This window comes from Magnolia sinica, chromosome 1, assembly GCF_029962835.1.
Source record: "Magnolia sinica isolate HGM2019 chromosome 1, MsV1, whole genome shotgun sequence".
In the NCBI taxonomy this organism is placed as follows: Eukaryota; Viridiplantae; Streptophyta; class Magnoliopsida; order Magnoliales; family Magnoliaceae; genus Magnolia; species Magnolia sinica.
This window is the reverse complement of record NC_080573.1, coordinates 2,380,414-2,402,509: the sequence shown is the minus strand read 5'-3', so window position 1 is coordinate 2,402,509 and position 22,096 is coordinate 2,380,414. Positions and strand designations below refer to the sequence as shown.

Genomic DNA, 22,096 nt, shown 5'->3' with positions numbered 1-22,096 from the left:
CATCATGATGTCTGTGTTATATCCAAACCGTCCATCTATATGGTGAGCTCATATTAAGGCTTGAGAAAAAAAAAAAGAAGATAGATCTAACTATCAAGTGGACCACACTGTAAAAGGCATTGGGGAATTGAACGTCTACCATTGAAACCCTTTCAGGGGTTAATGAAGTTTTGGATCATTACGAAATTTGTTTTTCCTCTTCATCTAGGTCTTTGTGACCCTATGAATGAACTTAGACGGGGAGGATTTCTCACAAACATCACAGTGGGCCCCAACTTAGACAGGGGAGGATTTCTAATGGTTGACGCTCATTCAACACTGTTTCCTGTAATGTGGTACACTTAAGATTTGGATATACCTCATTTTTTGTCTCATACCATAAAATGATACGGAAAAATATATGGATGGCATGGATGAAAAGCATAAATCATGGTGGGGCCCACAGACCACGATGATCCGCCATTGGCGGTTGGCAGGCGGAGTAGCCAATCCATTTCTGTGAAAAGGAGGGGCATTTTCGTCCTGGAATTTGTCATCGGTCGGGGTGGCTCACTTAAGGGTTTGAAACCCATCCGTTTCAAATGATGCAATGGCGGGAGAGAATTTCTCTCAAATTTACAAAGAGGGTCGGTCAACAACCCTTTGACCGTTCCTCCTTATCCAGTGCACGTCGTGCACCATAGTCCAATGTGTACGCGTGCCTTGTATGGGGTCTAGGACGATGTTTGTGATAGATCTATACCGACCTTATGTTTAGGGTTTCTGGTTTAGGGGCCCCGGCCCAGTTTGGGCCATATGTGATATACAGGTGGGCTGTATAGTTCTTTTTGGGGCGAAATTTGGCCCATTCATTGTGATCCAATGGTCAGATTGGTCTGGTGGGTGGTTTCAACGGTTTAAGGTGGTCCTAGAGTACACCAATCGTCCGGTTGGCCATAAATAACTCTTTAAGAGTTGCTAGCAGGTGTATTGTGCCAATGTAACCTAGTTACTTGTTCAAAAACTGTGCTAATCTAGGGGCTTGTTGAGTCTTACCTCCTGGTTTGATGTTGGGTTTGTCTAGGCATCTCTCGTTCTGGGTGGCTTTTATCATTGACTGGGAGTCCCAGCCTATACGTGTAAGGTTTAGGTTGGTTTAATTTTCCTTAGTCCTTATAACCGGGGTCCTCAAGGTTAACACCCGTGTCGCAAATTGTTTAATATGTTCAAGCACCAGACAAAAAAGAAAATAATTACAATCAACCTTGAGGAGCAACTCCATGACCACCTTTCCACTACAAGGATCTGCCTCATTCTTTCGCTCGTCTTAAAATGATCTCTCCAAATGGATGGACAATCATGGTGAGGCTCACAGACCTCGGTGATATCACTTCATAGGCACACATGCATGTACAATTAATGTTCCACACATGTGACAACATATTGCAAAATCTAATCCATCCATTGGGCAAATTTGACCTTGTGCATGTTTTCTCAAAAAGAAGATATGTTAGAAATTTATTCTATCCATCGGTTAAGTTTTTATACATCAGATTAGGAAATGAGCCAAAAAATGAAGCATATCCAAAACTTAAGCAGGGCGCCCTGCATGACAGGAAATAGTGGGCGAGGAAATGTTACGTTGAAGCCTTCTTGGGCTCCACCATGATGTTTTGATGCCATCCATACTGTTCATGAGATCATTCCTACTTGGATGAACTGAAAGCATAAAAATGTTAGTATAATTGTAAACTTTCGTGGCCCTACCAATGAGAACTTTCAATTTTTATTGATTCATGTAGTTTTAGGCCATTTGAATTTTGAATCTGTCTCATTTTGTTCCATGTCTTAACATAGTCTAAAAAAACAGATGGACGAGGTGGATTTCTAACAAACATCTCAGTAGGCCCACCTGGTTCTCAAGCGGATTGCCCGTTACCTAGGCATGCATATTCCAATGCCCGAAGCTATATGGAGCTTGCAAAGATGTTCATGACAAATCCACTCCATCCATCTATTTTTCAAGATCACAATAGAGCAAGATTCTAAAATTAACACAGATCAAAAACTCATGCAGGCTATACCACACGAAACAATGGGGATTGAATGCCTAGGGGTGGTAGAAGTATTGTATCGAGATGATATTTGTGCCTACAGTTGACCTGAGTGGTAAAAGCCTTATGAATGGTTTGGATAGCATATAAACATCATGGTCAACTCCAGGGAGGTTTTACTTGTGGATGTTTCTATTTCCATGTTTCGTTGGGATGTAACTTGCTTGATTGCGATTAAAATGGACCCTCGATCTAGTGGTCATTATGTATTGAACTAAATGGATTGTTATTATGGTCTAAATCTGAAAAACATGTAATGGTGTTCTTGATTATGTGCATTCTTATATATGAGAGCTGTCACCCGTGGTTTCTGGTGGAGGTTTATCATGGTATATATGGATGCTGTAGCACGTGTCGTTAGTCATGATATCATTTTACTAGCTCCTAAACCATCGACTATTGAACCGCGTAGGGAATCTGGCTACTCACACTGTCAGTGGCTAATCTGCGTCCCACTTGTACGATACAAACAAACAGTTAGAGAAGTTGACCATGACTTTACCATGTGCGATTATTGTAGACCTCTCCTTCTAGTGTCACTCGTGGAGTTGCCGCGGGCTCAAATGCCGTTTCATGACTTCAAGATTACATTCCCAATGTAAACCCGAGGCTGGCGACCTCACCATGGAGCATGTATGACCTGCAACCTGCTGGTGAAGGTCATCCCACCATGAAAGGATGCTCAAAATCAGGTTGATCCAACCATCATGTGGATTTGAAGGCAGGTGGATTGCCCGCGATTGCTGACGACCCCATGAACTTTTCAGCAGTGGGGCCCACCATGTGTTAGTGAGCAACCTATTGTTTCTCGATTTCACAATTCGGTCACGTGGTTGATACGGGTGTGCCAAAATTAAATGCGCAGTTCAATTCAAACCAAACGATTATGACCCAATGACCAAGATAGGTAGATGTGTCGGAATGGATTGTATGTGATCGATATCGAATAAGATCAGTTTAATTGTTGGGTTTGAATCGCCACAAATCTCAAGAGGTTGGCCCTTGAGCTTGATTGGCAGATTGATTCCTTGTAAGGAGCGTCGTTCAAAGATGAACTAAAAACAAAGCCATTGAAGAGCTTTGTGCATTGTTTTGTAGAAATACAACCTGTAGAAGATTGATGCAAGCAAAGCAAAATTACAACAAAAAAAAAAAAAGGAGAGCCAAATCAAAATCTAAAAGTTAAAAGAGAAAAACAAGATATGAGATACAAAGATTTACATGATTTGGCCATTCAGCTACGTCCACGGAGCCACAATACAGAGATTTCTTCCACTAAAACAAGAGACCAAGGGCGTCAAGCTTACCTCCCACTCTTTCAGTGTATAAGGAATCTCTCACTAAAGAATTTCGGCAGATAAAAGAATTGTCACTCTCCCCACATATATTCCCCCTCTATTGACAACACACCTAAAGAGAGAGCCCTGGCTTCCGGCCTACAAAAATAGGATTCACATGCACACGGAAAGGGGCGGAGAGGCATGTCATTTTAGGAAACCCTTACATGCTTTCAAGCGTATGAATCTCCACCACATCAACCTTCTGCAGTGTTAGAAGAAAACCAAAATAGACCCATATGAGGAGGCAATGCATCAACCTAGTCTTCAATAAAAAGACCTGTTGCCCTTCTTGCTGTTAGACAACAGGCCAAGCCCTCAAAATTAATGTTGAAGCTTCCATGTCCCATCTATAGATGATTCATGGGGCTGTAAGAGATTAATGGATTAAAAGGAATTACATACAGAAGAAGGTTGGCTAACCATTGTTTTCATACACAAGGGGCATGTTCGACAAGAATCAAGGCCTGATCTCTGGGCAGAGTTACATTGGAGCCCACCTGATGCATGGCTCGGCCAATGTAAAGCATTATTGGCATGTGGACTCAGCAAAATTATCCCTGCAATTTTGATACCATCTCCAATACAAATTCACATATAAAGGCAACAATACTATAATCAATTTGTTGAAGAGATGCTAATTCCAAATGCCTCATCTTCATACTATGCTTAGGCAGAGCACGCGTACGGGATTTGGGACTTCATAATATGTTCCCCCAACAAACATGCTGCACCCAAAAGATCAGAACCACCCACTGATCAGGTAAGCAATGCATGCAGCTTGAATGTAGACCATTGAATATCATTTTTCTAACCAACAGTTTCTTTGCAAGTTGGGACCACATGATAAATATCACAGGCTGTGTTCGCGCTAAGGAATATCCACATGGGGGCCGTCCTATATCCTGCACACATTCTCCACATTTGTACATATAGTGCATTTCGCTTGAAGATGAGGCATCCCGAATTAGCATATACATCATTGTTCAATTGTCCACCATGCAACTAGTGCAGGGGACAAAGGTTAGATTTGACAATCATGGTTACAAAAGGAATCTTAATGGTTGGTAGTTTTAGTTATAGAAGGAACCTTAATGGTTAATAGTTTTGGAGTTCTCAAGACTAATATGAAGACAGATGAGCCCTAATAAGAGACATGGATTTCAGCTTTTGGGGATGCTCTTGGGAAAGACAGCAACCTCTCGGTAAGATTGAGCAGGAACTCCGGCTGGCTGCAAACTTCCTCTAGAATGCTAATATCCATTTTTTCCATCACAGTTGAGTTGCTGAGCAAAAATTTCACAAAGTTAATTTCATTCTCAGGCTCATCAATCACAGATTTAACTTCAACATCAGTAGGATTGGGCTCGTAACCATTCACAGGAGTGGGATCGGAACTCAAGTCATAAATGATAATAGTTTTGAGGTGCTCAAACAACTTAAAGAAACAAAGCTTCTGTGACTTCCAATACACCCTTTCATCAAAATCAGTTGTCCTCCCAATTCAACTGTTGTTGGCTGCGAGAGAGAGAGAGAGAGAGAGAGAGAGAGAGAGAGAGAGAGAGAGCCACATCATAAGAACTTGAAGGCCAAATTGGGGGCTGTAGATAGACCGGGTTTGGGTCCAGGAACACTATAGGAGGTCCCGGATCCGATCAGGTTTGGGTACCCATTGTCTTTGGACCTTGGTTTCTAGTCTGGTCTAGGTTGCTTAGAGGCATCTGCATATTCAGACAAAACCTGATGGATGAATTGGATCTCACAAACATGCGCCAGGATGACACATGCGTGGTGTACATGGGCTCTCTAACATGGGTGTGGCCTACGTAGATCTTAATCAATTGCCAGACTAATTAATATATATACAGTATTTATCAAAATAATTAATTTATACATTAACATATAATGTTACTATTAAAATTAATCAGTACTGGCCTGCCTAGAATTATAACCGGGTCCAAACGGGTGGACCCAAACCCGAACCCAACATGACCCAACTTTGAAGGCTGATACATTGGACACAAACCCCGTGGCTTTCTAAATGGGGTCCAAATATCGGACTCGAAGCCATTTAGATCAAGATGGGTTCCCTTGACAGCCTACCAAATTTCAACGGGTCCCCACTATCGTGTGGTCAACTACTTGAGCATGACATTTCATGTGTGGGAGCTTCATGTGTGGCTGTTTGCTTGGTCTAAATGCACTAAGTGCATTGCACTTAGATGGACTTAAATACACTAGATGAGACCATGATATAGTAGGGTATCTGAAATAGATCAATTAGTAAATTGTGTTTCGAGTATATACTTTTAATAATTCATAAATAAATAATAAAAAAGGAACATGTTGCAAACTTAGATGCATTTGGACACATCTAAATGCACTTTGATGAACTTAGACATACTGAGATCCATTTTCCACAAGTACAAAGCTTCATATTCAATCTGGGCCTCGTCACTTACCATGAGGCCCAATCTAACATAAAGCTTTGTCCGTTTAAAGTTGACCTACAAAATGCATATAAGTGTGACTAAGTTCATCCAAATCACTTAGAGGCACTTAAATGCACTTAAATGAACTTAGACACAGTTAAGATGCATTTTATCAAGCTTGACATACAAAGCTTTGTATTGGATCCAAGCTATTTACATACATACATGTGCGTGTGTGAGGGAAATGATTCAAGTACCATGAAACTTCTTTCATTGAATCATTTGTGGGTCCCACTACAATATGTTGATGCAATGAACTCTGGCGATCAGACGTGTCACCTTCCATTTGGACATGGGACCAAAAATCATACCAATCCATGAGTCAGGTGGGCTAGACGACAAGGAAATGGTAGTGGGGAACACCCACCCTTGATTTCATGGGGCGCCCACCATGTTGTGTATATGCCATGCAATCCATTCACCTTAAGCATGTGCCCTAGATGAAGGGATCCTGCAGCCATCAAGTCGTTTTGACACTCTTGTGGGCCCCAAAGATCAATGGTGGGTGTCCCCTGAATTGGTTCATACCATGTGGCCGACCTCAAATTTGGATCGGACTGATTTTAGGGACCCTGACCTATTGAACTAGCACACATCTGATTGATGGGTCAGATGTCATCAACATATCATGGTGGCCCCACACAACATTTTTGCCATAATTTCGGTGAAAAGGTCTGCATTGAAATAATTTCAACAATTTAATGAGGACATTCATGCATAAGAGAGCCCATCTACACGTCACCCATGCCAACATGGCGCACATGTGTGAGACCCAATCCATCAAATGGATGGGTCCAACTATGTAGATGTCCTTATTAAACCTGAACCCATGTTCAGAAGACCCATGGGTTCCCAAAGCGGATTCAAGTCCAAGACTTCAAATTTGGTACCCATAATTGAACCTGATAGGACCAAAACCTGATTCCTTAAGGCAATTCAGCCAGGTATGGGTATACCAAGACTCAACCTGAACCAGACCCATAAACAGCATGCACCATTGACCACATGTAATTGTTTGGGTAATTACATACCAGTGGGTTACCTACTAGTTTGTGCAGTCAGCTTCTCAAGCATGACCTTTCATGAGTGTAGCTGTGCTTAGTGATTTTCCTAGCAACTGCCCCTCCATGACCTTAATTTGGCTGCTCACCCATTGGGGCGTGCATGCAATAACTAGGCTATAGGTCAATACTTGGTCAGACTGCGTTGGAAGTGAGTGGTGTCACTTGGGCCCCTACCATGGCCAGTTCCAAGAGCCCAAGTAAAAGAGTAGGCTTGGTGTCTAGTTGGTAGTCGACATAAAACTTTTGCCAATCTACTACTTTGAAGCCAACCTCAAATTGCTAGGAGAGAAATTAAAATGACGGTAATGGAATTCAAAATAAAGGATGAGCCACCTCATATCTAGAAGGGACTGATTTTGCATTAGTTCAACTTTAAGGTGCAGTCCACCTTATGCACCACTCAAATGTCCAACACATATGACACATTGGGATAGGAGTCAGGTTGCAAGTGAAGTTCACATGTAGTTAATAATTCCTCTGGATTAGATTATTGTGATTGTTTTGTAGTACGCACCTCCAATAGAGGTTTCTTGTCCAAATGTTGAATAAGAGTCTCAAGGGAACAACAACTCTTTAGCAAGTGGGCAATCCCTGGGAGCTCCCATTTACTCAATCCTTTCATCAGATCCAAACTTGTGGAATTCATGTATAAAGCATCTAGACATTGTAACTCCCTTGAAGATAGAAGCTGAAGAAAAGAACAAAGAAAAAAAAGAGAGAGTAAAAGAAAAGAAAAACAACAACAACAAACAAAAAATACAAACCTCAATGCAAGGTCTACGTCTAGTTGCCCACTTCCCGTAAGGCATCATGCAGTTCACTCATTCGAGGTGTTTATAACTTTAGTTTAATATACTTATGAACAATGAAACAACTGGCTTTTACAAAGAGATGAGAAATCCTACACACCAGGACTTAACATAATCAGTACTGTCAGCAGGCTGCAGCTTGGGCCAACCAAAATCAGTATTTTGAAAGGTCTGGGCAGGACCAGTTCAAAATCCTTGCTCAACTCAACCCAGGCCAAGCCCATTGAGCATTAATGTTCATCAATATAAGGAAAAAGGTATATGATGGTGGCAGCACTTAGTATGGCATGAAAGAAGAACCCAGGCTCCAAAAGAACTCTCAAGGATCATAATAATAAAATGTCCAAAAACACATACCTGAATACACCAACTACATAATTTAAGGTCTTTAACATGTCGAAGATCTTCAAGAAGTCCCTTCAATGAATTGATGTTGTGTTCATAGCACTCATGGCAACCATTATAAAGTTCTTCCTCATAATCAATGCTGGCCTCGACAAGAGACTGTAAGTTCTTTATACGATACTCTCTCCGCGGCTTGTTCCCAATTAATTTCAAGGACAACAGATTTGGGGCATAAATCTCAATCTTAGTAGTCATATATCCCATATCATCAAAACCATTTCCAAAAGCAATGTAAAGGTCATCATAATCATGATCATCATAAAAATGATAAAGGTCAGAGTCCATAACTGTTAAGCAATGAAGCTGCCGATTTTCAACAAAGATGTCGAGATTCTGTGCAGAGCTGCAGTCTTTGACAACAATGTCTTCCAAGAGTGGACAATTGGAAGTCAAATTTTTTATCTTGTTAGCAGACAATATAATCCGTGCGAGATAAAGAGTTTTGAGAGAGCTAAAACTCGTGGAAGTAGGTGGGTCGAGAGCAACATATGTCAATGATAGCGTCCTTAACGATCTACAGTTAAACATAAACGGAGTCAACTTACGTTCATCATAATCCTCAACCTCTACAAATGTATTACCTTCGCCAGCAAAGGCCAAATCAAGTTCCTCCACATTATGGTCAACTGCAAAATGGATCCATGAACTAACTTGCGGAGGATAGTGGTCTAGTTCTAGAGAATCGAAATGGACACGAAAATACCGAACCCCAATATGGAGAGATGTTGATTTATCGATAAAGGTGGTACTGTATTCGATAGGTCTCAAGATCCTCTCATGAGAGGGTCCGAAGTTGAAATCCATCGTAGTGATGGATGTCCATACATATCTCCATCTTCTCGACAAGAAGCTTGTCCTGAGCACATCCTCCATGTGAAGGAAAGATAGGATGTGAAGAAGCAATGAATCAGGTAATTCACTGATCCAATCACAACCATGTTCTTCAAAATTCTTTTCTAGGATGTTGATGTTATTCTCCATTGATTCGCATCTACAGTTTTCCAATTCATCTACATTTTTCTTTCAGTGAAGAAAGCCTGCTGAAAAGAGGAATTCCAAATTCACAAGGTGTAAATAGAAAGGTAGGGAAACATTCTACTGTGTGTTTGCCAAACAGTGTTAATGGCATACATGTCTAGAAATCCAACTGAGCATAAGCTGGTGATCAAACGCTGATCCAATGTCCTTAAGCCCCTGAATTTTCCCATAAAATTTAAATTGCTAAACTTTTTTCTTTTTAACCATCCATTTGATGGCCCCCAATTGGGCATTTATGATTGTCCACTCAGTGTGATTTTTAAGCTGAGCTCCACCCACAATGGTAGGGCCCACAATGTGGACAATCTGGATTGGTGTGCTGGTAGATAAGTGACAGCCAATTAACATGGTGTAGCAAATGCAGACAAGAGCCTGACCATAGAGTTTAATGTATTTCAAAGCAAATAAAATAGGGAAATGAAATGCAATGTGACATTGAAGAAGATTAACAATCTTTCTTTTGTAAATAAACATATTTTCAACCTTGTTGTTGGATGAATTATGCAAATGGTACTGATTCAATACCTCTGAAGGCATGGGAAGTACCAAGCATCCATGTTATTGCTAGGGGTGGCAATGGCTCAAGTCATCCCGTAACCAGCCCACCTCACTTCCAAGGCAGGTTTTGGTAAAGCTAAATGGGTAGTCAGTAAGGTCCGTTTCAGAAAATGTGACCCATTTAAGTAAATGGGTTGGGCTCGGGTTAAACCCTATCCAACCTGACTTGTCCATATAATTATCAATGGGCTAGGCTAGATGATCCAGCCCAACCTGACCCGACCCGACCCAAAACCTGAAATAGATTAATAAAAGTAGATACATGCACATAACAATTAGACAGATGCACGTAATGTATGTATGTTTGTATGTATCCACTAATTGGATGAGGCTGTCATACTTTTAGCTCCATAATCTTTTTTGAAACTAAAGTGTGGTCATGCCACGTCAGATTGGTCCAGCCCGACCTGATTACAATTAATGGCATGTTTGGAATGCGAGATTAGGTGGTATTGAATAACATTAGGCGGAATTAACACCATTGCGTGATTATTGTGTCTGGAAATACCATGAAATTTTGACTGTCCAATCCCAAGTTTGGAATCAAATTCTCTCTTTGGGAAAAACACATTAATTGAAACCTTCGTTCGGTGGACCATGGAACTGTAATCAATGAACCAGATTTCACAACTGATGCCGCTCAATATGCAGACACAACTCGAGTGTCACATGTAAAGGGCGCATATTGATGACCAGTGTGGATAAAACACATACATCAATGTGGGGCCCACAGGACTTCGGATTCCTCCAGAAATCCTGCCGTATCTCCCGTTGGAACCGGATGATATAATACCTGTATTAATCCAATCCTTCCCATTAATTCCAAACACGGGATGAAATTTACATTGGACCAACTGCAATTCCATACCACCAAATCTCAAGTTCCAAACAGGCCCTATGGTTCAGGTAAGTGGGTCGTGTCACGCCACAGGATAATGGGTCGTGGGCCAGAATTCTTGGCCTGTTTAGTAAAATGAGTAGGGCTTTGGGCAGACCTTGACAAGATCTGAACCATTCATTTGATGACAAAATAGTAAATGAGCCATAGCACAATGATCATACTGTTTGGAGCCTGGACAATGACAACCCTTACAAATGGAGAGGAAAAGACAGAAGCCTGCAATGACCAATTTCAGACCGTAGATGGTGTTCCCTTGCTTTGGTTGAAGGAAGATCAACAGTAGTGTCCCCCCAGAACATGGCCCCATGTGAATCCATCCATGTGAGGATGAGACGAGGATTGCGTCGCAGGGCTCTGTGGGGCCCACCGTGATGTAAGTATTTTATCCACGCCGTTCATTGGTTTTCTCAGATAATTTTAAGATATTATCCAAAAAATGAGGCAGGTCCAAAGCTTAAAAGAACCTCAAAGTGGGGATTGAACGCTCACCATTAAAAACTTCTTGGGAGCTGGAGAAGTTACCGATCAAGCTGATATTTTATTTTTACTTCATCCCTGTATGCATGACCTTATGAATAGGTTGGATGGTAAAAAAAAAACTTCACGTTGGCCCTTAGAAAGGTTTCAACGGTGGGTGTCATTACCACTGCAGCTTCCTTTGGTGTGGTGCATTGAAGCTGTGGACCCGCCTCGTTTTTAGGTTTATAGCTTAAAATGATCTTATAAAAGTGATGAACAGCGTGGATAAAAAACTTACAACACACTGGGCCCAACAGAGCCCTGCCCGGACGGATTACCGTGGGTAGGACGCAGAAAAGGGAAAAAGAGGAAAATGGATTTTACCTGTAACGCGAGAGGAGAAAGGGCGGGAGTCGGAAAGGAAAGAGGAGAGAAGGCGGGAGACGGGAGATGCGATGATTTTAGAAGGATTCTCGTTTCCCGCTTAGGCAAGTCGCGCGAGTGAGATTTCAGGGGGCCTCGCCGCACATGTGACGAACGTGACGTACACTTGCGAGATCCTGACGGTCCATTCCAGTCAGCGGGTGAGCCGCGAGCTCCTTTTGCCTCAGCATCCAGCACAGGCCAATCATGGGGGATCCGATGATCGAACCCGTCTAGGCACTATAATAGGACGCGGATTGCCGACAGTAGCCAGGTAGCTACTGATAGTGCTCTGTTGAGTCCCACCATGATGTATGTATTTTATCCTTGACGTCCATCTATATTTTTTCAGATCATTTTATGACATGAGCTAAAAAATGAGGCAGATCAAAATCTCAAGTGTTAATCGTTCGTTTGTTTTTCTATATTTTCATTTATTTTATCTGCCTATGTATGGTCATGCTAAACTGGGATTAGTGAGCTACATCCTTGGAAACAATTAATCATGCTAAAGGTGTAGTCGGTTAGCTTGTTCGACTCGACTTGACTCGACTCGGTTCAAAGCTAAGTTCGAGCCGAGTCAAGTTGATTTTTTGAGTTTGATAATAAGTTCGAGTTCAAGCCAAGTTCGAGCTGGCCCAACTAGACTCGACTCAGATTGAACCCAGTTCGAATCGATTTGGTTACTTTGATATTGATGTTGGTCACAAAGTTTTTGATAAAATGACTCAAAGAAGTGTTGCTGGTGGCAAGGGAGTTATGTATATGAAACCAAGACTTTTTTTTCCTTGATTCTTATGTTTCTTAGAAGGTGTTTGATAAAATACCTGTAAAATCATTGTTGTTGTCTTAAATACAGTGAGAGTGAGATTTTGAAGGTGCACTCCAAGTGTTTGTAAAAATGCTACAACGGCGAACTTGGCTTGAACTCGACCGAGCTGCTAACCGAACGAAGCTGAGCTGGCCAGTCAAGCTCGAGGACTGAGCCGAGCCCAGTTCAAGCTGAGGTCAGCCAATGGCCGGTTTGACTCGATGTACACCCACCCCTAGAAACAATTGAAAACGGGAAGTATCACCGTTAAAAAGTCTTCTAAATTGCATGTTGGGTTCAGGATTATGTGCCTATGCCATCCACTCATTTGGCACAACAATATGATGAATTAATTTCCTAGAAATCAGGACATTCCAGTACCAACAGGCCACACCATGTGAATTTAGAGTTTCCAGAGTGATTTTAAACCATTCCTATGGTGTGGTCCACCTACGTCTTGAAATGGGCTGATTCATAAGTTCGATGCGGAAAATGTGATTGTGCACCGAATGGATGGGGTGGGTTTAATTCATGTTTGTCCCCATGCAGCTCTTAGTTAGCACAAGTCAGACTGCATATTGTCCCGACACAACTTTACTTGAATTCCGACTTTCTTGACATTAAATAAAATTTTAAAATAAATAAAGAAAAAGAAAAAAAAGAAAAAGAAAGGAAAGAAAGAAGTTTCCTAACCCTCCCATTACAATCATGTCCTATAAACGTCGTATTTGTATAATGATTAGAAACATCCATCGCAAGTGCTCCTCACTAACTGATCACATATAAAAAATGATTACAACCATACTTTCCACTAGAAGTAGTTTTGGGGGATTTTATATTTTTTTTAGCTATGCCTCATCTACAGTGGTGCATGCATTTTCAACAGTCTAGTTTGTCTGCACATGCAATGAGTAGAGTTATAGGTGGGCATCGAGTCGAGTCGGACCGGATTGGGTTCAACGCGACTCAGTTCGATTTTTCATGAACATAACTGGAACTCAATCCGATCAGGGACTGAGTCTAGTAGGACTGACTCGATCCAATCCGAAGGGTTAGAGTTCGTTCGGATTTCGGATCGGATTAGTCCGGATTGACCATGATCCAAACTCTATCTAATGTACGATCGGATCTGAGTGGTCCTACTCGATTCGCACCGATTCAAGCCTTCGGTTCGGTTCAAATCGGGTTGGATCCACCGGATTGGGTTGGATTCGCTGGATCGGGTCGGATTCTGCCCAGCTCTAAGTAGAGTCCATGAATGCATGAGCACGTACAATCCACCATGCCCAAGTGAGAGTATGATTTTGCTCCTCTAATTTAAATAATCAAAGTTAATCACAATCAGATTAATTCCAAGTAGGGTAAATGAAGAGCAAGAAATTTGAGTCCATTTGGTTTTCTAACTTTCTAATTTCATTTCCAAGTACTTGTTTAAACCAGAGTTTTTGTAGCTCATAAATCAAGCATAAGATACAATTGCAAAGAACTATTATTTTTATAGTGATTTTTAGGAGGAAATAATTGATATTACAAAATCATTATTGTATTCAAATTGTACATGATGTCACCACACATTTACAAGAGTAAATAATCATTAACTATTTATAGTTTTAGTTGGAAAATCAAGATGGCCAAAATCTCCCTCCCTTATTATTATTATTATTATTATTATTATTTTAACATTAATTGGGCGTCCGTGCCGTTACCAAGAGTTATTATTACGAACCGTAATAACGTGTATTCAAACTGTGTTAGCATGTGGAGACTCAACTATGGACCGGGTGCTTCCCTGTTCTGCAAGTGGCTCTCACTTCAAATCCCAACCGTCCAAATTGTGGGACAATCTATAAATTGTTTATATCGAGGATATCAGATTCATTAGACAATTCTATCTTGACTTCCGTTCTGCTTCTTCTGTAATCTATTCCATCCAAGTACCAAGGCCATAGAACAAGTCCTAATCTAGTGCACATCACTCAGATGGTCACATGACTCAATGATCCATGACCCATTCCGTTCGATTGGTGTGTCCAACCATGGATGGAACACCATCTTCAAATCAAACGGTTTGGACAGTTGTACCCCTCTACTTGGTGCATCTGATCCCGTTAAACACTGACCATCGGCTATTGCCAATGCTCTCTTCTACCATCCATTTCTAGATAGCCGATCAAATGGTTAAGATAGCACTTCCCATCCCCTTTCATAGCCAGCAGGACCATATTAAAGGTGTGGATCACTGACCCAGTGGGCCCCACTTGCACAAAATGAAAACCTAAGTATACTGTGCACATCTTCACTGACTTTTACTAGAATCCATTTTATAAAACATCTCTGATCACAAGACAACGTTTCAATGGAGGCAAGAACTCCACCTTTGAAAGAATCGTCCCAATCTGAGAAAATCCAGTTTTTCAGGGGTCATGGCAAGATTATAAGGAAAGATTTCTTTAACTGAGTGAGATCGAAATTGCAACTGAATCTCGGAGAAGAATACAGAAGAGGGAGGGGAAAATGGGAAGAGAAGAAAATACCTGGAGGGGTATTTTGGGAAGGAGAGAAGAAGCGGAAGTTGGCTTTCTCTCCAACTCTCTCGTGCAGAGTACAGACGGCCCAATGATTTTTTTAAGACACTAAATAAGATTTTCGAGGTGTGCTCCAGCGATTCGCGCGAGGGAGAGATTGAAGAGGCGATTCGCGGCACACGTGCCATAAGGTCACACGTAAACGAGATCAGAACCATTCGTTAGGTAATTCCCACTATGGAAAGAGTTCAAAAAACAAAAAATTACTCCATTGATCTGATTAGGTGGGACGCACTTGTAATTAAAATATGAACGATTGGGAAACCAATGTCTTAGATTGGAGGCTAGGTCCACTAAAAAGCTTTGTAAGTTAAGCATAACCTAAGAGGCGATGTGTGGGGCCCACGGTGATACACAAAAGACTTGAAATAGTACTTGAATTGAGAAATCCTCTAACACGAACTCCAGACATCAGTCCTGAAAAACATATCAAACTCACGGAAAAATCTGATGATAAAATCAGCGAATTGCCGGAAGTAGTTCTTCATCACATCCTCTCTTTGATGCCAATGAAATCTGCAACGAGAACAAGCATTCTGTCAAGAAGACGGAGAGATCATTGGAAATTCTTTGCATCCTACACCAAAACTATATACTTAGGCGAGGAATTTGCGAGCGTTCAAACTAATGATGAATTCACAACCACAGTCGATCGGTATATACAGCAACAAAAAGGAAACAACCATTTCGACTCTTTTTTGAGCCGGGAAATCGGAATCGGTCCGATACAGAGAAATGGATCGAATTCGCTACCATGAGCGGCGTTACGGAGCTTGATCTCAACTTCCGTCATTACTCTACTGTATACTATATCGGTTTTCTTGAGGCTTCTGTCCCCTATAAGCCCTTTAACTTGCCTCAATGCCTCTTTAGCTGCGATTCTTTAATCCATCTGAATTTGGCTCTCTGCGATTTCAACTGTCCATTGAATTTCAATGGTTTACAAGCTCTGAAAACGCTCCATCTTCGACGGGTTCATCTGAATTGCCTGCTTCTTGAGGAATCGAATTTAAGGGAGTGTTTCAGTCTGGACTACATCAAGGTTTCTGGTCCCAATCTGCGGCTTAAGAGTTTGATCGTAGTAGCTCGTGGGTCCCCTAAGATTGAGATTTCTGCTCCAAATCTCCAATCATTTGATTACTGTGGTGCTCTTTTCTATGGACCTTCATTCGCAAACTTTTCACAGTTGGTGGATGTGATTTTAAATTCAAGAGGCTATCAACACAAGGAACCAGAGCATGATTATATACAGATTTTGAAAGACCTGGCTCATGTTAAGGTTCTAACCGTATGCGACGAGCCTCTTAAGGTGTGTTTTCATCCCCTACCCATGGCTACTTGCTGGGTTACCAACGTCAGATCCGGAAAGTTCATCAGGTGGGAGCCCTTTTTTTGTACGTTGTGGCCCAAAAATCAGGTCAATCGGGATCTCATATGGCCCACCCGTTGATCTACACTGGTTGGCCAATCTTCTGAGCTCTTGCTTTCCTTTATGTATGTCTTAAAAAATTTCCTAACTGGGTCTGTTGATGGCATCGACAGACCACTCGATCCCATATATGATTTTCTGGTAGGAGAAAGTACTTTATCCAACCATTTGATCAGATCAATGATCAAAAGTCAATTTTATTTTCATTTTTACTGTAAATAGTAAGTTTAGTTTTATCGTAACTTTTTATTCTTTGAGTTTTAGGAGTCTGCCAAAAATCATGAAGTCTAGTAGGAATGATGAACGTTTATAAATAAGTTTACTATAACTTACTATTTATAGTAAGTCACGTTTTAGGGATTTTGATTCTAAAACTCCGTCCTAGGATTGAACTCATTATTTAAAGAATTGTAATTTCATTTTTATGGTGAATCAATTTATTTTTGAATTTATTAGAAATTATTTCTATTTTATCCTCGTGGATTCAAGGAAACTCCGTGATGAATCCAGAGAACTTTGTGTATTTAGAGTAGTTATCCCCGAGCAAGACGGTGATTGCACTCATCACGTCCTACTCTGCGTCACTAATCTTGGGCCTGTGGGTTGGATCTAGTCTAAAATTTGCCCCGAAAAGTAAATGGGCGGGGGCTCATGCTGCACTACATCTGGTCCATTGATGGCTCCAATGGAATGGTTTTGAAACTGATATTTGTATGTTTTTTTTTTTTTTTTCAGCAGATAGGAATGTCGTCTAAAGAGAAATATTACACATGGGAAGATTTACCGATCACCTTCGACAATCTGCAAGAGTTGCAGCTGATGCTAACATCGACTAGCAATAAATCTCTCTCCGACCTCTATGCCTTCTTTGCAAACTGTTTTTTCCTTCTTTGGAGAAACTTTTCATTCAAGTAGGTTTTCATAATCCTCCTGTTAGATTTCAATTACCACTTCTTTCAAAAGCAGCCCATGAATTCAAAGTGGCCCGACTAGTACAGGGTCGTTCATTAAGTGGTGACGAGTGGAGAGGTATGATGTATGGGCAAGGGACTTGTATGATAAAATGCATGACTGGAAAAGCAGGGACATGAGCCCTTCTTAATAAGCTGCCCTGACCTTTTGGCCTATGGCACATTCTCCATGGAGCCCGCCCGAGGAAATGCCCACACGTCACTCACCCGTGCCACTTTGGCAGCCATGGGGCTTTTGTATTCGAGAGTAGCATGCTGTCACAGACAAGACATTTTTATAAGAGGCAAGAAAACTTGTGTTGAGCTGATTAGAAATCTAAGGGGTCGTTTGGCATCATGGATTTGGGAGGATATGAGGGGATTACAAATCCCCAGGTTGTTTGGCACCGGGGGCTTTCAAATCCAAGGGGTTTCAAATCCCCTCAATCAGGGGGTTTGAAATCCAAGGTAAGACCTTGGATTACATCTAAAATCATTCCCATAGTTGCATGTGTATCACTAGACTATTAATCTATTGGACACATAGCTCACTAATGATATCCTAAAATAATTAGATTATCAATTGCATCACTATAATTAGCTTAATACGATGATCAGCACCGTCCAAACATTGTCCATGTAAATCAACGGATAAAAATCATTTTTTGGCGAAGTATATATTTCAGCGGGCTTATTACAACCATTGTGTCAAAAATTACATAAGTTCACTAATTAGAGAAAGTATATTTAGTAATTAAATTCAAACCCCCAAATATACTATGAATAACTACTTTTCTATTAAAGTTGATTCTCAATCTAGGATGCCAAACACAACAAGAGGATTTCAAATCCATGGGGTTTCAAATCCACACTCCAAAACAAGCCCTAAGGAGCTTACAAGTTTCCATTATAAATGTGGACCCCTTCCTTTTATGTAGGGTCAGGTGCCTTCTAGGCTTCTAGCTACTTTACATGAATGGTCAGAATAATACCATTCGAACGATCATCCAATAGCTATATATAAATACTTCAATGTAACCCAACTAGAAAATTCATATGTTTCTACCATTCTCTAAAATCCTCTACATTTCCACTATATACAAACCTATTTACGTGTTTAACTGGAGCTGAAATTGGCTAAGCCCGTTTAGCCTCATGTAAATGCCCTGTCCATGACAACATGCTGTTTAACAAGATTTGCTTGAACTTGTCCTGGTTTGGGACTGACACTGCGCTAAGGAATCATCCCAAGGCCAAGCCATGGGCTGCTATGCTCAGCCTTCTCCCACTGGCAGTAATTTATTTCTCTATTTTGCATTTGCTCACAGGTCCTAACAAATGAAACCCTTGATGGCTTCTATAAAAAATTAGTTGTGGAAGAGCCTTCGAATTGCATTTTCCATAATCTCAAGTCAATCAAGAAAACTGGTTTTACGGGGAGCAGAAATCAAATGCAATTGATAAAGTTTCTACTAGAGAAGGCCATTGTGCTCGATGCTCTGATATTAATTGTGCCAAAGAATTATCTGTCTCAATGGGAATTTAATAAAATCCCACCACTAGTGTCTCTCCATAATCAACTTCTGTTGCTACCAAAAGCATCATCGAACGCTCGGATTCTGTTATGTGAACAGTCACACAAAGATAGCAACTTATGGCCCACACATACTGAAGTTTACTCTTGGTCGACATCAAATTATTATTAATTGACACATGAATAGCTACCGTTCCAATGAATAATGTAATGTGTGAACCGTCCGTGCTTATTTGAAGTATGCACTTAAATTGTTAGCTTAGTTGTGGCTGTAGTTTTATCATTTGACGTCTGGAAGGTGGGCTCCACTGTGGAGATGATCTAGTGAAAAAAAAAAGGTTGGGCTTTAGCCAATTCACCATGGGGGCCGCATACATGCATCGTGGCTTGATCCGCATGATCTGTGTGCATGATATTCTTCACAGTGCAGACTGAAATGGCAGCTTATATAGCAAATGTGCTACCCGTGGGGCTAGCATGCATGTTTTATTTTGATTGTTTTTGTTAATGTGTAATGAAAGAATGCAACCATTTCTCGTGGGCTAAAATCATGGAATTAGTCAAGCTTTTACTTATCTTGTTCATTAGGGTAATTTTTTAATTAAGTGTAGAAAATTCTAAAATAGAAGAGATGTGTGCGGATAGTTAATGTAACAAATGGTAGAAATGCATACAAGAAATAACACAGGGATGAACGTGATGAGGATAACTACTCCAAATCCACGGAGCTTCTCTGGACTCCTCACAGAGACTTCTCGAATCCACGAGGAAAGAAAGCAGAAAATAGAAATAAATTCTAATAAATTCGAAATTGATTAATTAATGATTAAAAACGAGTTCACAACCCTTTAAATAGGGGTACCAAGCAATGGGAAAGAAATCAGAATCAAACTACAACTCAAACTCTTACAATCCGCGACTTACTATAAATAGTAAACTTACTATTTATAGACGGTCATGATGTCTACTAGTGCGCAAGGTTTTCGGCCAAAAATAATAAGTGTCCTATTTGGCTTCACCAAACCGTTCTTCTAATTATTCTAAGCTCTTTTCACATTGGGCGCAACTCCTAAAGCCTGACGGATGAAGAGTTATAATCAAACTAAAACTTACTATTTATAGTAAAAAAACGAAATTAAAACAGGAAAACGACCGTCGATCCAAGGGTTTTTTTTGTAATTCCGGGCTGCGCAACCTTGCATAGCAAGGTTGGTTGGCTTCAGTAGCTCGTTCTACCCCAAAATCATATATTTTACGTCAGATAGCTCATTCCGGATTGCAAGATACGCCCGGTTTAAGGTTCGATGGTCTGGATCACTTCTGTCGTCAACCGGGCCTTTTCTGATCCATCTTAGCCATGTAACTGTCCGCGACCTGCTCTACATCAAGAAACCACGACTATTGGACTACAATACTAATGGGCATTTGGATTCAATCAATGTTATTGAGACAAGCTGTTGGGACTAGTTGTGGCAACATTTGCTATCCAAGTCATGTTATCGAACATGGATTGCATCCTAACCTTTGCCTCCAACTGGGAACGGGCAAGAACTTTGAAGGGCACCTTGATGTATGGTCTTATTAACAATGTCCATTCATTTTTTCCGTATAGTTTTAGGATATAAGTCTAAAATTGAGGTAGATCCTAGACAGATGTGGACTACACAATGGAGATTAAACTATTACCATTGAAAACTTCTTGGGGGCCACATAAGTTTTGGATAGAGCTGATATTTGTGTTTTCTCTTCATCCAGGTCCATGTAAGTTTATGAATATGTTGTATGGTAAATAAACATCATGATGGGCCCTAGAAAAGTTTCAACGGTGAGAATCATTATCACCATTGCTTACCGTGGTATGGTCCACTTGAGCTTTGGATCTGCCTCAATTTTAGACTCATACCCTAAAATGATAGGAACAAATGGATGGATGGTGTGGATAAGACCCATAAATTACGGTGGCCACTCAGAGCTCCTGCCCAATTCCCAACTAGAGCCAGCAGGCAAGACGCAATCCACGTCCAGAAAAAGGGAAGGAAGATGGAAAAAGGAAGTCATTTTTAAAGATGAAGGGTGGAGAAGTTTCTCCCTAACTAATGTTTTAATTAAAAAATACTTAAAAAATTAGTTATTTTTTAATTTCTCAATTTTATATTGCTTTTTTATTAACTATTTTCAATGATCAACATTCAAGATGCATGGTCCAATCATGGATTAGAATTCCATATTTTAAGGACGAAAGATGTGCATATAAAGTTAGGTCGGGGTAAGATGGTTTGGGCCGGGGTTGGTCTTCCTGAGCCTAAGCATGACCTGAAAATTGATCAGGCCATGCATGCCATGGCCAAAGGCTGGATCACAGGGAAATTTAATAGGTCCAAGGCAGATGGGGCTGATTCAACACTCAGGCAGGATACATCATTGGAAACAGTTGAGATGGGAAGTACCATCATTAAAAAATCTTTCAAATTGTGTGTTGGGTTTCAGAATTATATTCCTATGCCATCCAATCCATTCATTTGGCACAGCATGCCATCATGAATTGATTTCCTAGAAATCAGGACATTCCAAGATCCATGGGTCACACCATGTGAATTTAGAGTTTTAGGAGCGATTTTACACTATTCTTATCATTTGGTCTACCCACGTCTTGAATTGGGCTGATTCATAGCTTCCATAGGAAAAATGTGATTGTGTACCTAATGGATGCGGTGGGTCTTAGGCCGGAGATTGTCCAAGCTATCTTGAAGTGTGTGTGTGTGTGTGTATCCGAATGTTCACCTATGCACCAGTTCGTACAGAACTCTTAAAGGGTTGTGAACTCATTTATTTCAATCTATCAGTCAATCAACAAGTTTCTTTTATATATTTTAAAATTATTTCTATTTTTTTTTTCCTTGTGAATTTGAGAAGTCTCTGTGAGGAGTCCAGAGAAGCTCTGTAGATTCAAAATAGTTATCCTTGAGGAAGATGGTGATCGACCTCATCACATTCATCCCTACATCAATTTTACAATCCGATATGATAGTGCATCCAAACACAACTAAGACTAATTTCATACAAGTTATAATAACAAGTTTAGATGTTGTACTTAGGCCACATCAATCTTATGATCATGGCAGACCAACTTCAGATGTGGCTCATGCCACATTGGAATGTGTGATTCAACTCTTCAATCTCCACTTCCAAATGGCCTCAGTACATCTCT

The 22,096-nt window shown here is 40.7% G+C and overlaps 2 protein-coding genes across 5 annotated transcripts; one reads left to right on the top strand and one right to left on the bottom strand.

Annotated features, from left to right (window-relative positions):
* Nucleotides 1–3,149: 3,149 nt before the first annotated feature.
* On the bottom strand, nt 3,150–10,008 carry LOC131236522 (F-box/LRR-repeat protein At3g26922-like). 4 transcript variants are annotated; one of them, XR_009166782.1, is made up of 4 exons: nt 8,153–10,008; nt 7,501–7,674; nt 3,854–3,990; nt 3,150–3,635 (listed from the first exon to the last, which is right to left on the bottom strand). XR_009166782.1 is itself a non-coding variant. In XM_058233770.1 (3 exons), exons 1-3 carry the CDS (start codon nt 9,179–9,181, stop codon nt 3,985–3,987), a joined length of 1,209 nt encoding a protein of 402 aa, XP_058089753.1. In that variant the 5' UTR covers nt 9,182–10,008; the 3' UTR covers nt 3,150–3,984. The 4 variants fall into 4 exon arrangements, 2 of the variants coding, with proteins under 2 accessions (XP_058089753.1, XP_058089745.1); XM_058233770.1 differs by having other exon boundaries at nt 3,150–3,990; XM_058233762.1 differs by lacking the exon at nt 3,854–3,990 and having other exon boundaries at nt 8,153–10,007.
* Nucleotides 10,009–15,729: 5,721 nt separating this feature from the next.
* LOC131254309 (F-box/FBD/LRR-repeat protein At1g13570-like) lies at nt 15,730–19,145 on the top strand. Its single transcript, XM_058255327.1, has 3 exons — nt 15,730–16,284; nt 17,140–17,315; nt 18,683–19,145. Exons 1-3 carry the CDS (start codon nt 15,730–15,732, stop codon nt 18,687–18,689), a joined length of 738 nt encoding a protein of 245 aa, XP_058111310.1. The 3' UTR covers nt 18,690–19,145.
* Nucleotides 19,146–22,096: the final 2,951 nt, after the last annotated feature.

Coding starts and splice junctions, on each gene's coding strand:
- LOC131236522 (XM_058233762.1), bottom strand. CDS start 9,181: ATGGAGAATAACATCAACATCCTAGAAAAGAATTTTGAAGAACATGGT. Junction 7,675..8,152: donor TATGTAGTTGGTGTATTCAG/GTATGTGTTTTT, acceptor TCTTTTCTTCAG/CTTCTATCTTCAAGGGAGTT. Junction 3,636..7,500: donor ACAAGAAACCTCTATTGGAG/GTGCGTACTACA, acceptor CTAACACTGCAG/AAGGTTGATGTGGTGGAGAT.
- LOC131254309 (XM_058255327.1), top strand. CDS start 15,730: ATGAGCGGCGTTACGGAGCTTGATCTCAACTTCCGTCATTACTCTACT. Junction 16,285..17,139: donor TATGCGACGAGCCTCTTAAG/GTGTGTTTTCAT, acceptor TTTTTTTTTCAG/CAGATAGGAATGTCGTCTAA.